This window comes from Lacerta agilis, chromosome 5, assembly GCF_009819535.1.
Source record: "Lacerta agilis isolate rLacAgi1 chromosome 5, rLacAgi1.pri, whole genome shotgun sequence".
Taxonomy (NCBI): Eukaryota; Metazoa; Chordata; class Lepidosauria; order Squamata; family Lacertidae; genus Lacerta; species Lacerta agilis.
In genome coordinates this window covers 95,741,503-95,756,873 of record NC_046316.1, presented here as the reverse complement: position 1 = coordinate 95,756,873, position 15,371 = coordinate 95,741,503, and the positions used below count along the sequence as shown (strand labels likewise).

General features: G+C 47.2%; 1 protein-coding gene across 14 annotated transcripts in view; it reads right to left on the bottom strand.

The window, feature by feature from the left end:
- DLG1 (discs large MAGUK scaffold protein 1) overlaps positions 1–15,371 on the bottom strand; it is a 94,570-nt gene that overhangs the window by 57,351 nt on the left and 21,848 nt on the right. For 10 of the 14 annotated variants that reach the window (XM_033150963.1, XM_033150965.1, XM_033150968.1 and 7 more), the window contains exon 4: positions 15,036–15,206. In XM_033150963.1, coding sequence (XP_033006854.1) covers positions 15,036–15,206 — 171 coding nt within the window. Of the gene's footprint in view, positions 1–2,999; positions 3,258–15,035; positions 15,207–15,371 lie in introns of those variants that run through there. The other 4 variants (XM_033150975.1, XM_033150977.1, XM_033150976.1 and 1 more) reach the window with 2 other exon arrangements.

Sequence of the window (15,371 nt, the reverse complement as noted above, 5' to 3'; positions counted from 1 at the left end):
CTATGGGTATTTCTGTGTGTTTGTGCCCATGTTGTGGGAGCTGTATACTTGCTAGCAATGTAAAATAAATGGATTTTTTAAAATAAAAAGGTGGCTCCATTTATGCAATCCATTGGTACTAAAAAACTGAACAGATAAGTTGGGGGGGAGCAGATAGGAGCTAAGAAGCATCTGGTCCAGGATAAAGCCTCGCTGAGGGATAGGAGTGAAAATGGTGTTTCTTAATTAATTTTAAAACTAATATCCCACCCTGTGCCCTGGGATGCTAGGGCAGGTTGGAACAATAAGCAGATATCAGAGAAACAAGCAAGCAAGCAAGCAAGCCGTCACATTTAACTTTGAAGGAGGACCCAAATGAGGGGACTGGTATAAAGGAAGTTGAAAGGTTGTCAAGTCAAGAGGGTCAAATCTCTCCACAATGCCTGGGGGTTATTCAAAGCCACCATCACAGGAACTCAGCCAGGACCATCTGAGGGAGGTCCACAGCGTGGCCACAAGAGGAGAGGCCTTGACATTGGTGGCTCCCCAACTGTGCAATGCTCCCCCAGGTGCCAGGCAATGGGCTCCTCTCACCCAAGCATTGGGTTGCAAATATGACCATACCCAAGCCTTCATTGGTGTTCGAGAAAGATCTGTCCTTGCAAGATTTTGGCTAACTAATGTTTGTGTGTGTGTATCTTACATTTTACATTAGGAATGCCTTTATAATTAGAAATTGTTTTGAGACAATTTTGTAGCAAGTGACAAATCAATGTAATCAACAGTAATGATGATTATGTATACTATAGATGAGGGAAAGTGTCAGCAAGGTCAACAGGATACCTATGTAGTTAGTGAGCAAGCAGTCAAGGGAAGCTGTGAGGAGGCCAGGAGGCTCCCTTTAAAAACCAGAAGGGTTGCTCAAATGGGGGGGGCACAAACTTTGGCAAAAGGAAGACAAGCAGACAGTAATGGGTACAAAAAAGAATTCAAGCAGCAGATAGCCAAGACCATTAGGATCCACAATAAAAAATATTTCAATGAATCAGGGACCTGAACCATTTGAGAACAAGGGAGTGAAAGGTTGCCTTCCTCTCACATAATTCTAGAACCCAGAGATATCCAACAACGCTGAATATTGGAGAATTCAGGATGGGCAAGTACTTCTTCACACAGCACAGACTTGCAACTATGGAATTTGCTCCCAGGGGTTGCAGCGATGGCCACCATCTTGGATGGATGGCTTTGAAAGGGTTTAGCCAAATTAGTGGAGGATAAAGCTCAACAGCTTCCAGACATGAGGTCTCTGAATAATAGCTGCTGGGGAACAAAAGTGGGGAGAGCTCAACTGTGCTGATGTCCTGCTTGCAGGCTCCCCACAGGAGCATCGGGTTGGCCACTGTGAGAACAGGAACATGGACAGACAGGCACCAGTTGCTGTCTGGACCAGCCTCAAGGACAGCCCCACACAGAGTCGACTGCAGTAATCCAAGCTTGTGGTTAACAATGCACGGACAACTGTGGTCAAGGGATCCCAACTCAGGAGCAGCTATACTTGTCTTATCAGATTAGATGAAAGCACAAAAAGATACCAAACTTACTGAATACACATGCCAAGATCAAACTAAAGCAGATCGGCATCAGGCGGAGAAGAAAAATTCAGCTGGTTCAAGGACTGTCAGCATCTTTGGAACAATTTGGCAGGAAATCTAAGTCAACACTCTTGCAGGAGCATCAGAATGGGATGCTTGGGCAGCAAAGAGCAGCAGAACACAAGCAAAAAAGTGGTATGGACACCAGAGGCCTGAACATGTGCAAAGAAGGGTGAGGCCAGAGAGCTCATGAGATGCTGTAGCAGCACTAAGATTTAGCTGGCAACAAGAGGCCTGGAGGACACTGAACCTCCACTGGGCTGCAGAGAAAAGAGAGACAGAGGGAGAGCTGGAAGCCAGGAAGCACCCAGGCTCAGCGCAAAACTCAACAGGACATGGCAACCCACCTGCCCGCATCCCTCTCTGCCTACCTCTGCAATACAGGCCTGTCTTGTGGGATTGTGGTTGAATAAACCACGGAGGTGGGAGGACTCAAGTCGAAAAGGCAAGTCCTAAGTAAAGGCTGAGAAAAGGCCACAAGGGAGCATGTGGGTGTCAGATATTGACAAAGGTGCCAAAGAGGAGGAGAAAACTTGCCCTATCTATATCCACCCAGGAAGGAACATGAAAGTAACGCGCTTGAGTTACAGGAAGGAAGCAGCCCAACATTTTTTCATAGCTCTCAGAGCAGCCCAGCAGGAGCCAAGGCTGCCTTGCAAAGCTGTGGAAATTCACCCCTTGGAAACTTTGCAAACAAAGTTGGGCAAGTTACAATCCCAGGGATGCTCTGGAAATAAGAGTGCTCTCCTTTCCTGCACCCAGGGTGGGAAACTGAACGCACTGTCCTGCTGGCCTGGTTGTTTCTTGGGGTTCTGCGGAGACAAGCCTCCCGGTCTTGGCTGCCTGCTCCTGTAAAGAGGCAGTTCCAACCCTGTTCTCTTCCTTTATCTCACCAGGCAGCTACCAAGACCCCGTTGGAGTCAGACATCTCAGCCACAGCGACCCAGAGTCAGGACTCTTCACTCCAGGACAATGCTTGCCCACCCAACCAAACAAGGCCATGCAGCCCGCTACTTGTGCCCCATGTTGCCCTCCTAGCCTCCCCCTGGAATCCAGCTGTTTGATTAAGTCTAATTTTGCAGCCTCAATTGTGTCAGACATTTGTGCCAAAATCCCTATTTATGTGGCAGGTCAGAAGAAATGTTAAGCCACCAAGCTGGTGTTCATGCAAGTTATTAATATGCTCAAAGCCAAATGCAGGCACCTATGAGGCTGACAATATACTATGAGGCAATATTCCTTCCTCTTCTCACCCTGCCCTAATCCTGGCAGCTGTGGAAGGAGATCCCATCGCCAGATCCAGCCCTTCTATCAATGGCTGCCCTCCCTCTCTCCCCCCCCCCCCAATTTCAACAAGTGACGCTTTACCTGGCTGGAGCTGGCAGCCACAGAGATGCAGTCAAAGAAGAAGAAGCGATGCCTGCGAGTGAAGAAGGCAGCAATCTGCTGCCAGCGTGAAGTCTCGGCCTCCTCGGAAGGCAGGGCATCACCAGAGCCCTTCTTTGCCCACAGCTTCTGCTTGGGCCCTCCCGAGCTATGGCCGGATCCAGTGTTGCCGCCCCGACTGGTGCGCGAGTAGAGCAGAGTATTGTTTCCAAAAATGTAATTCATCTCTGCAGCCCAGCAGGTGGCTGGCAGGCAGGCAGGCAGGCAGGCAGGCAGGCAGGCAGGCAGGCAGGCGTGGGTCCCCGTCAGCTGCTGAGCCACAGTGAGTGATCAGCCAAACGGCAGGCAGGATTACAGCTGCATCACTCAGGGAAGGACAGCAGCCAGCCTCACTCGCTCAGGCTCCTCTCCAGGCCAGCTCCCATCCATCGTGCCCGTGGCCAGACTCTTGCTGCACCTGTTACTTCCGGGGGGGGGGGGGCACTTCCATGGGTGGAAGGCAAAGGGGCAATCCTGCCACCTTCTAGGCTATTATCTGCTCCTGTGGTCTGCCAAGATCAAAAACCTCCTCCTTTTGTCAGCAGCGAGGCAGGCGGAGTGGAACTCAGAGAGCGAGGCCCATTAGCAGGTAGAGAGGGATGCTGCCGGCATCAGACAACAGATGCTCTCTGGGGACGCCTGACAAAGCACAGCGCTGGCTGGGTGGGTGGGAGGAACACCCGGAGCCAATCGCCACCAGCGCCTGTGTGAAAAAGCCAGAGGTGCCTTGCGGCTGCTTGCAACCACTCCAGAAAAGGGGGGGGCAGCACTGCCCCCCCACTTTATGGCCAAACAGTTATTAATAATATGGAAGCATCTTTAAACACACACAGACCAGAAGCCCCTTTTAAGCCTCGGAACAAACATCTGAAACTACCCAAGTGGTAGGTTCGGGAAGCCCACCGAGCAGATTCCATTTCTCACCTATTAGAAACTAGCAGCAACAGTAATTGCTCATACTATTTCCTCCATCCCATAATAAACCAACAAGAAGCTGCTATATTGTGTATCGTTAGGTGTTCACAATCCCTGCCCACAGGCTAACAAGGCAAGACTGAGACACCCGCAAAAGGGGAGGGAGAAAACTGGAACTAGAGATAGAGATTCATGTCACTGGGGGGAAACACCACGTCCAATTAATTCTCTTGAAGCAAAAGCCCCTAAGCTGAAGTGCTCCTGCATCCCCACCAGGCCACATCCTCTTTTTAAGGTGATGCAACAGCCCTGTGAATATCCCAAAATAAGGTGCCACAGCAAGATTGGGGTTCACAACCTGTAGTTAATACAAAATACAGCTTCTAGGCCGCTCAGTGGGGCACCCGACTTTGCACAAACCAAGCTCTCCACTAACTGCCTCTCAGCTACTGAGCCAAGTTCAGGGTCCAAGCCCTAAGCAACTTGGAACCAGGGTACCCAGACGCTGGTCACTTTGTGACACAGAAGAGGGCTCTTGCTGTGGCAGCAGCACCCTTGGCTTGAGAGACGGAGACAGCAAGCAACGTTAACTGCCTCTTATAGACGTTTGTGTTTACCCCTAACTTCCCTGGAATCCAATTCCTAGTCTTAAACTTTCTTTTAGTGTACTACTAAGTTTTATTCTCTTCTTGAGCTTCCTAAAGGAAAATGCATTGTTTTTCTTTTGCTCCTGATTATATCTTAACTGCTTAAGAGATTTATGTTTATCTTAAGCAGTACATAAATTTCATACATAAATTAATGAATACAACCACCTAATGGAAAATCTGTAACTCCTTGAGCTGCTGACTCGCAAATAACAACAGAGGTTCTCCAGAGAGTCATTTTGCTTTGGCTGCTGCCCATCACTCCGAGTCCTAGCACTTTCCATTCTGTTGCAAGCTTCCCTCTCCAGAGAAGGGGCCCAGCTCAGTGATGGAGCACATGCGGCAGGTGCAAAAATCTCCAGGTAGGCAACTCCGGCCTGACATCACAACAGCCACTGCCAGTTGGTGCAGAGAGGACCAGGCCCGGGGGCCTAAGGCTCTGATATTGCAAGCTGCCTCATAGACTGACTGCATAATAATATATACATGCATATTCAACAATGCTACGTGACTGGTTTCTGAAAGAAAGTATTCAGATAATTTAGAATTATGGTACTGTATTCTGTAGGCACTTGAAAAAGTTCTAGGTGGAATTTTGATCACCTCCCCTAAGTCGTTAATTAGATAAAAATGCAAAGAGCTCCTTGGGACACAAGAAGAGTCTTCTGGATGAGGCCAGAGGCCCATTCAGTTCAGCATCCGCTGCTCACCCTGGCCAACCAGATGCCTCTATGGGAAGCCCCCAAGCAGCTCCTCTCTCCCCCTGCAGTTCCTGGAACTGGTTTTCAGAAGCATGTGAGAGTGGAAGCCTTTGAGGACTCATGCTCAGTTCAGAGGTTACTCAACAGACAAGTAAACATGGAAATAATGTCAATAGTAGGAAGCTGGAAAACTATCAACTCAGAGCAGCAGCATACTTGTAAAACCTCTTACTGGCTAACAGCAACATACAGTAATTTAATATCCTCCAACATTTCAACAATATGTGATAAAAATGAATTTTAACTCCTTTAGTGACTGTCAGGAGAGAAGGGGGGGGCTTTGTGCATGTGTGTGTCTTCCTTACTTGAGCCTGTGGTTGAGTCAGCACCAGAGATAAGAGCCTATGCTCTAATTTGGGTCTGACTAAATGTGCAAGATTTACTTTATTTTAGTTTAAAATTACATCCAGTCTTCACAGAAGCCAATGACATGTGAGGCTGCTACAAGCCTTGAGAGGGAATTTAAATAAATGGCTTCTGCTGCAATTTGAGAGAAGGGGGATTTTGCTTGCTTTTTATAGAATTTTATTTACGGTGGTACCCCGTGTTACATACGCGATCCGTTCCGGGTCACGCCACGTAACCCGGGCGTACGTAATGCGAATGGGGAAAAAAACCTGGAAGTTTGCGTTTTTTTGCGCTTCTGTTGCATTGGGCAACTGGGTTGGCGGGATAATAAATATTTTCCACTCCCACAATACTTCTGCGCACTCCGTGGAGGACTTCCGGGTCACGGAGGTCTGTAACTCGAACGTACGCAACATGGAGTGTACGCAACACGAGGTATGACTCTACATGCAAAAGCTATACCGTAATAGGGAGAATGTAATTAACAGATGATTAACATTACTACATGAGCAATAATGTCATGTTCCTCTTTGCAAAAGTATCATGTTATTTCTCTCACGTATCACATCGGGACATCCCAAAGGAAACCAAGCTAAAATTACTTTAATGAACATTGTCAAAACCAGGGTGGATTTGATTTAAATCACTAGTCATTGATTTTTATCCACCCTGGTCAAAACAGAAACAGAAGCTAGCTTATCACAGATAAAAGCTGTGGGGATTTTTACTGGAATCCAAACCCGGGGGGGGGGGCACTTAGCCTACTTAGAGCAATCCTAGGAGGGATGGCTGAGGGGCCAGAGAATGTTGTGGGCCTCTCACTTTTCCACTGTGGGGGGGGGGGGTCCTGCAGGTGGAGCGGGGGGGGGGGCTGACTTTGGAGGCCACAATTCAACAGTTGCAGGAGAAGAAAGTTTGGTTCTTGCCAGTGAAGTTATAGTGACAGAGCAAACAGATTCAAAGCTTTACCTGGAAACTATTTTTATTGGAATACTTACATGACAGCTTTGGGGGTTCGACTAGCCAGCTCTTGGGGTCCCTTCCAGCCCTATGACTCTATGATTCAATGTCATACCCTTACTTTACATTATTAAGATTTAAAAGAAAAGATTCAGGCACTGAATACGGTCAACATGCTAACTGTAGCACGCTGGATGGCTTAACTTTGATTTTAGATTTGGCTGGCATTGTGTTCATTTAGCTACAGTTAGAACTGTTAGAAGCTGGATATGGAACAACAGATTGGTTCAAAATTGGGAAAGGAGTACGACAAGGCTGTATATTGTCTCCCTGCTTATTTAACTTATATGCAGAATTCATCATGCGAAAGGCTGGACTGGATGAATCCCAAGCCGGAATTAAGATTGCCAGAAGAAATATCAACAACCTCAGATATGCTGATGACACAACCTTGATGGCAGAAAGTGAGGAGGAATTAAAGAACCTTTTAATGAGGGTGAAACAGGAGAGCACAAAATATGGTCTGAAGCTCAACATCAAAAAAACTAAGATCATGGCCACTGGTCCCATCACCTCCTGGCAAAAAGAAGGGGAAGAAATGGAGGCAGTGAGAGATTTTACTTTCTTGGGCTCCATGATCACTGCAGATGGTGAAAGCAGTCAAGAAATTAAAAGACGCCTGCTTCTTGGGAGGAAAGCAATGACAAACCTAGACAGCATCTTAAAAAGCAGAGAGATAGAATCCTAGAGTTGGAAGAGACTACAAGGGCCATCCAGTCCAACCCCCTGCCAAGCAGGAAACACCATCAAAGCATTACTGACAGATGGCTGTCAAGCCTCCGCTTAAAGACCTCCAAAGAAGGAGACTCCACCACACTCCTTGGCAGCAAATTCCACTGTCAAACAGCTCTTACTGTCAGGAAGTTCTTCCTAAGGTTTAGGTGGAATCTTCTTTCTTGTAGTTTGAATCCATTGCCCCGTGTCCGCTTCTCCGGAGCAGCAGAAAACAACCTTTCTCCCTCCTCTATATTACATCCTTTTATATATTTGAACATGGCTATCATATCACCCCTTAACCTTCTCTTCTCCAGGCTAAACATACCCAGCTCCCTAAGCCGTTCCTCATAAGGCATCGTTTCCAGGCCTTGGACCATTTTGGTTGCCCTCCTCTGGACACGTTCCAGCTTGTCAGTATCATTCTTGCACTGTGGTGCCCAGAACTGGACACAGTATTCCAGGTGAGGTCTGACCAGAACGGAATACAGTGGTACTATTACTTCCCTTGATCTAGATGCTATACTCCTATTGATGCAGCCCAGAATTGCATTGGCTTTTTTAGCTGCTGCATCACACTGTTGACTCATGTCAAGTTTATGGTCTACCAAGACTCCTAGATCCTTTTCACATGTACTGCTCTCAAGCCAGGTATCACCCATCCTGTATTTGTGCCTTTCATTTTTTTTGCCCAAGTGTAGTACTTTACATTTCTCCCTGTTAAAATTCATCTTGTTTGCTTTGGTCCAGTTCTCTAATCTGTTATGGTCATTTTGAAGTGTGATCCTGTCCTCTGTCCTCTGGGGTATTAGCCACCCCTCCCAATTTGGTGTCATCTGCAAACTTGATCAGGATGCCCTCAAGCCCATCATCCAAGTCATTCATAAAGATGTTGAATAAGACTGGGCCCAAGACAGAACCCTGTGGCACCCCACTAGTCACTTCTCTCCAGGATGGAGAGGAGCCATTAATGAGTACCCTTTGGGTTCGGTCAGTCAGCCAGTTACAAATCCACTGAATGGTAGCATTGTCTAGCCCGCATTTTACCTGCTTCTTTACAAGAATATCATGGGGCACCTTGTCAAAGGCCTTGCTGAAATCAAGATAGGCTACATCCACAGCGTTCCCTTCATCTACCAGGCTTGTAATTCTGTCAAAAAATGGGATCAGATTGGTCTGATATGACTTATTTTTAAGAAACCCATGCTGACTTTTAGTGATCACAGCGTTCCTTTCTAGGTGCTCACAGACCATTTGCTTAATGATCTGCTCTAGAATCTTTCCAGGTACACATCACCTTGCCGACAAAGGTCTGTATAGTTAAAGCTATGGTTTTCCCAGTAGTAATGTATGGAAGTGAGAGCTGGACCATAAAGAAGACTGATTGCCAAAGAATTGATGCTTTTGAATTATGGTGCTGGAGGAGACCCTTGAGAGTCCCATGGACTGCAAGAAGATCAAACTTATCCATCCTTAAAGAAATCAGCCCTGAGTGCTCACTGGAAGGACAGATCCTGAAGTTGAGGCTCCAGTACTTTGGCCACCTCATGAGAAGAGAAGACTCCCTGGGAAAGACCGTGATGTTGGGAAAGATGGAGGGCACAAGGAGAAGGGGACAACAGAGGATGAGATGGTTGGACAGTGTTCTCGAAGCGACTAGCATGAGTTTGGACAAACTGCAGGAGTCAGACACGACTGAACGACAACAAATGTTTATTTATTTATGTTCCTAATTTATTTCAGGAAACGGTGCATTTCTAAAAATTCGAAAATTTCCACCCCACATAACTGATGTTCTCCAATGCTACTGAAATGGGTGTGTGTTAAGCAGAGATGCTTTTTGTTGGGCTTCAGCCAGGGAGGCTAAACCAGTCAGGGAGCACAAGCACTTCAATGGAACTGGCAAACAGCGTGACCCACCAGCCACATGCAAACTGGTATGACGTAGGGCTCACTCTTAACCGGGCTTTTAAATGGCCTGCACCTTATTCATAGCTGCAATGGGCACCACGGGTAGAAGGACAAAGACTTGAGACCAAGAAGGGGATGCAGTCCTGGGTGTGGTCTTTTTCAGTGCAACGTGAAGACCTTATTTCCCCAGGGCTTCTAGTTTTCAAAACAGGTGTTGACATTTTAAAGATTTTTGGCAGTACTGTTTTTTTTTCTGCTGTGGGTTTCACTTTGGATTTTATCTCTTAGGAGTTTTATGTCCACGTTGTCTGGGAGGGCTGGTTTTCTTTTTCTTTTTCTCCTGACCAGTGGATCACAGCAAGGAGAATGTGGGAGGGAGAAAGCGAGTTGGAGACAAGGAAGCAGGCCCTTGGAAGGAAGCACCACAGCAACAGGGAACTCACGGGATGGGGAGGGGAGATCACATTGCATATTCTGCGAGTTTTGTGTTGTGCTCTGATCAAGCAAGTTGCCTGCCAGCTGGCTTTATCAGATGACCCCCAATTCCTAGTAAAAACTTTTATCTATCCCCTTGCCTGGGTCCATACTCAAATGAAGAGTGGAGGCATCAGGTATATGTATTCCAAGAGGGAAGAGGATACAAAGGCTAATAAATATTCCAGTCCTTGAATGGCAGAGATGTGGAACAATGGAGCATCATTCCTTTAAAAAAACACCTTCAAAGCAAAAACAGCACCTCTGGGGGAAGATGTGGCTTGGTCCTAGGAACAAACAGATTGAGCTCTGAAAGATTTGGCACCTCCACCAGAGAAGTCCAGCATCAGCCAAGCTCTGGATCCAGCTGCATCATCAAGCAATGAAGTGCACAAACATTACTGTACAAAAGCAAAGGACCATCTGAAGATGCCTGAAATCTTCCTGAATCTGACTCCAGGGATCTCCCCACCTCTGGTCTTGAAAACACCCCTGTAATAAGCACGGTTTAAATATTTGTAAATTGCAGAAGTTATCTCCCCTTGAATTAAGAACCGGATCATCATTAGGCTATGTTAGTTCACCTACCAAAATATGAAGATTGAAGTGCCTGGACTCCCGGACACTCTTTAGGATCCTCCTGCTCATCCTCTGAGCATGCCACATCGAAATGAACATGGTGGCCTTATTACAAGTTGCTCCAAAAACGTCTTGCGGTGGAGAAACAAGCAGCCCAGCTCAAAGCAGAACCACAAGCAGCAGCAGCAGCAGCAGCAGCAGCTGTGATGGATGGACGGACAGACGGATGGGTGAATGGATGGGCACTGCCTCCCCCCCCCCCACAGCTGCCTTAGTGCCTCTTGATTAATCCAACTTCCGTCTGTTACACATTCTGCCCACTTCAGATCCACAGATTATGCTGCTCCCAAGTGAAGAGTCTTTCTTGCCCAGTTATCCAGGTCAAGGAGCCGCCCACTGGGCACCCTTCTGCTACCAACCGAGAGGGGAAGGATGCCTCACCTCCAGCCAACAAAAACACCTGGAACCTGTTCTTCATCAGTGCTTTGCAAACAGACCCCCCAAGCTGACCCTGGGTTTACTTTGGGGAACATTTACTACCCAAAACAATGCTTGTAGCGCACACACTTCATACCAGGGGGCCTCATCATCATAGACATGACAGATTACCATAGATCTGTGGTTCCCAATTAGCTAAGTGTTGTAGAGTCTGTTTTCAAAAGTCAAGCCATGGACCCCCTACTTTTTAAAATTTTGATCTCTGTATGTTAGTTTTTGTTATGTGCATGGTACACATAAACAAGGCTGAATTCACCTGCCAGTTTACTCCATTTTCATGACTTTTCCTTAACTGTTAAGTCCACATTATATTTCAGTTTTCACACAACATAAAAGCCACTTCTCAAACTATCGTAGTGCAGTGCAAGCTTAGTGCTCATTTCCATGTTCTTTACTTCCAGAAAAAAAATAGTTTGCAAATAATAGAACAAGTTTAGTATTTGTTTCCATATGTTCCACTATAGTTCTGGAAGCGGCTGTTACGTTGTGTGAAAACTCAAACATAACATGGAAATCAACGGTTGGGGAAGGCCGTGTCAGTGATGTATAGAGAGCCCCGACACCTCCTCAGCAGCGATACCAGCGGGAAGAGCGACTCCTCCTCCGGCGGGGAGGGGAAGGGAACCAGCAGTCGGGAAAGGCAGCGGCTTGGGGATGTTGCTGGGAGCCCCAGCACATTCCGCGATGTTCGCTCAGAAAGGAGAGCACGCCACTTCCATCGCCCCAGTTGCGCAGGGGGGTCAAAGGGAGACAGGGGAGGAGGTGCCTGGAAATGCCAAAATTCTTATGTTGGGGTTGTAGCCGGAAACCGGCACTCCCGGATTCTGCTAGCGACTGATACAGTCATGTTTTTTAGCTCTCAGGACTGTAAATAGCTTGCACAATAAAACTGTTTAAAGACAGTTCGGACTCACGCCTGCTTACTCGTGAGCAACCCTAAGCCGACCTGACAGCAGCCAAAACAGTATTTGGATAACCTGAGGGGCCTGTGGCCAAGGTCTTCCTTTGCAACATCTCCACCTAGAGGCCATTACGAAAGCAAATGCACTGCCAAAGATTTCTATTCAGAGGGACAACCACCGTAGAGGAGAGTTCGAATTCCTCAGCCAGCCAGCCAGCCAGTCTCTGCAGACCCACAATCTACATTCCGTTGCATTAAGCCACTTCCAGGGTCCCTGAGGATTCTGCCCCTAGAAGAGGAAGGCAGACGAGGCAGCTGCCCCCCCCCACCCTCCAAATCCCTGAGCAGGCTGCTGCTTCCTGCCTTTCTGGGGCTGGGAGACCTGCCCTACCAATTCCAATCCTCCCCTGGGCTGGTTCAGGTAAGAAGAGGCCGGCATGAGTGTATATTTCAAGGCAGGGTTGGGGAGAAGGAAAGGCCAAGAGGCATCCGCCACTGACTGCTGTGGGTTACTTCCAAGTTCTAACACCAACTTCCCGTATTCCCTGTCTGACACTGCTATCTTCCTCAGTTCTTCAAGCCCCCTTCCTGTGAAAGTGAGCCCAGGCCCACCTATCTGCCCTACATTTCTCATTGTGAAGGTGGCAGAGGCAAATAATTCATTCAGCCTCTCCTTTAGCACACCTCAGGCCCCAATGTGTACAGGGTTAGAAATGGAGATAGGAGAGCTAGGAGCTAAAGGGCACCTTAAACTGAGGTTATGGGTGCAACAACAGAATGTCTAGGCGCACTTTTTTATAACAAGAATACGGAGCTGAAAATGAATGAACTGCAGCTAAAATATTATGTTCATTTTCACATGGTCTAGTCCTTCCCGTGCCCCCACCCTAATATTCTTAAGAGGGTCTCTTCTCCAGTCTTCAGAGAGTAGCTGGAAGCGGGGAGGCAGAAAAAGGTCCTCCTTTCCTTCCACTCTGCTGTTTTAATCTGAAACCTTAGGCACAGTACTGCACCCAGAGCTCAGAAACAGCTCACGCTAATGAAACTCCCAGTCGCAAAATGCGCCTAGAATAACGGGAGTTTCGAACACTGGGTGCGTCGAAAGCCCAAGAAGAATTTTGCATTATCCATCATTCAACATACTTCACATGCATTCTTATGAAGCAGCTCAACATAAGCAACCCTATTCTGCAGGTGGCAGCAATAGGGAGGGGACTGAGGTTACAGCCGCTTTCCTAAGTGCCCCCCGGTTGGTGAACTACAACTCCCATCAGTCCCACCCATCACGGTCAATGTTCAGGGATGATGGGAGTTGCACCCCAGTTGCAGCTGGAGGGCAGCATGTTGAGGGAAGATGACCTAAGGAGTTCATGCCCAGCCTCCCAGCACACCATCTGGACTGTGCCAGCTGCATCACAACCTCCCACGGCAGCCTCCCCTCTCCTGAACTGCTTTTACACCATCCACCATTCACTTGCTACACCTTTCTGTTGTTTAAACAAGGTCTCTTCTTGTCTGGCTCATCATGGACGAACCAAACCACTGTCCTTCCATCCCACCCCATGAGCCATTCCGCTTTTCAAAAACAGCCCACCAGATGCTGCTCCTGAGTACTGAAAGAACTGCTTTGGGGTCCCGCCCTTCTCACAGCTGTCCTCCAGCCCCACTGGCAGCTCGTCCACAGCCCTCTTGAACCCACTACCCAGAACTCGCCACCCAAGGCAACCTTGCTAGTGCTGAGCAGGGAACTCCTGAATCTCAGAAACCCACGCCACTTCCACTGCTGCCACCATGATGCAAAAGGTCAATGCTTGGTCAGTGCAGGCTCAAAATTTGCCAGCAGTCCAGTTCCTATGTGTGTTGCTCTGAGCACCCCTCTTTTAGGGTCAAATCAGAGAAACTAGGGTACTGACATGGAGGCATTCACATTATTAATTATTGTAGTTGTTGATTTAATTTATTTACTGGCCTTTATCAAAAGATTCCAGGGTGATGTACAACATTCAGAACACATTTTACAGAGCATCAATAATAAAAAGACAATAAAAAGCATAATAACAGGCAGCATAGTAATAAAATAATCCTAACATTCCCCCAGCAACACAGCTTTAACAGACCATACATTATTTAATGGCCAGAGGCTTGGGTAAAGAGAAATGTTTATGCCTGGCACATAAAGACCATGTAAGGATGGTGCCAGGTGAGCTTCTCTGCTGTTCTGCTGTTGTCACCCTCCAAACCTCTCAAGGAGGGGGAACAAAGAAAAGGGCCTCGGGTGACAAGCACAGAGCCCAAGTCGGTTTGCACAGGGAGAGGCGGTTCTGAAGGTATTGAGGCCCTGAGCCATGTAAGGCTTTATAAGTCAACACCAGCACTTTTAACAGGACCCAGAAACTAATTGGCAGCCAGTGCAGTTGGGCCATGACAACCTTGAGCTAGGTTAAGAAGTCTGAGAACTTAAAGAAGAAAAGTCACTTGATCCAGGGACAGTCGACATATATATTAACAGATTCCGACCTCTTTTTCTTAATGATGGCAAAGGCCATTCAGAACATAAAGGTGACAACAATAAGATGTAACATCATTCACTGCTCCTGCTCAGGCTGCAGAAAAAAGCATTTTTCTTTCATTCTGATTGCGCAGATAAAAGATAACAAATGGATTTCTACAGGATGTGATATTAGTCCAGGTCCACTGATCCCCAGGGATGCACCTCCAGATAGTGGAAATGTCAGGACGCCATCCTGGTACACAGGCATCTTCACTTACTCATAAGTAGCTGATAGTCAGTTGTAAAATGCACCTGACACCTGGCTAATTTCGCACATTGTTGGGAAACCCTGTTCTCAACCCTAAACTTAACTAAATAAAAAATCTTACAACAGAGGAATACTTGGGTTTTCATGCTATAATCTAGAAATAGACTAAGAATTTGCAGACAAAATCCTACACAGCCATTAAAACAACAAATTTGTGTGAGAGTGAAACCTTAGATTCCTCAAACAGGAAGAACCGGTTACCTTGCTTAAGAGATGCAGTAGGAAATGAATTAATAACACGTCAGAACTTCATGTTATGATGAGAACCCACCAATTAGAAGGACTTGGAATGAACATGAAATCTTTATAGCAAGAAGAAGGCATGCAACTTTTCACCGGACACCTGACACATCCTACCCAAAGAGGCCCTGAAATACGTGCACGCTTCCTACCTTGACTGGCGAAATGTGAGAGTGGGACACGAATCCATGGACGTTCTCAACTTGAGAGAGGCTCTTCTCAGAAACTTGCACAAGCTCTGGAGCTGTTGCCTCACTGGGAGCTTCCCGGGGGGAGCTGTGCTCTGGCGAAGGAGTGTCGTCGTCATCTTGAGAACGGTATTTCTGGGGGGAGGAAAAAGGTTCAAAGGTAGACCAATTTTACAAGGCAAACCTCAACAACACAACTTGCTTCCCCAGCTTAAGAAGGGAAGAAGGCGGCAACAAGAGCTCTGGCCAGAACAGGCTGCCCACGTTGGACATCAAGGTTGCGTCCCTCCCCTTGTGCAG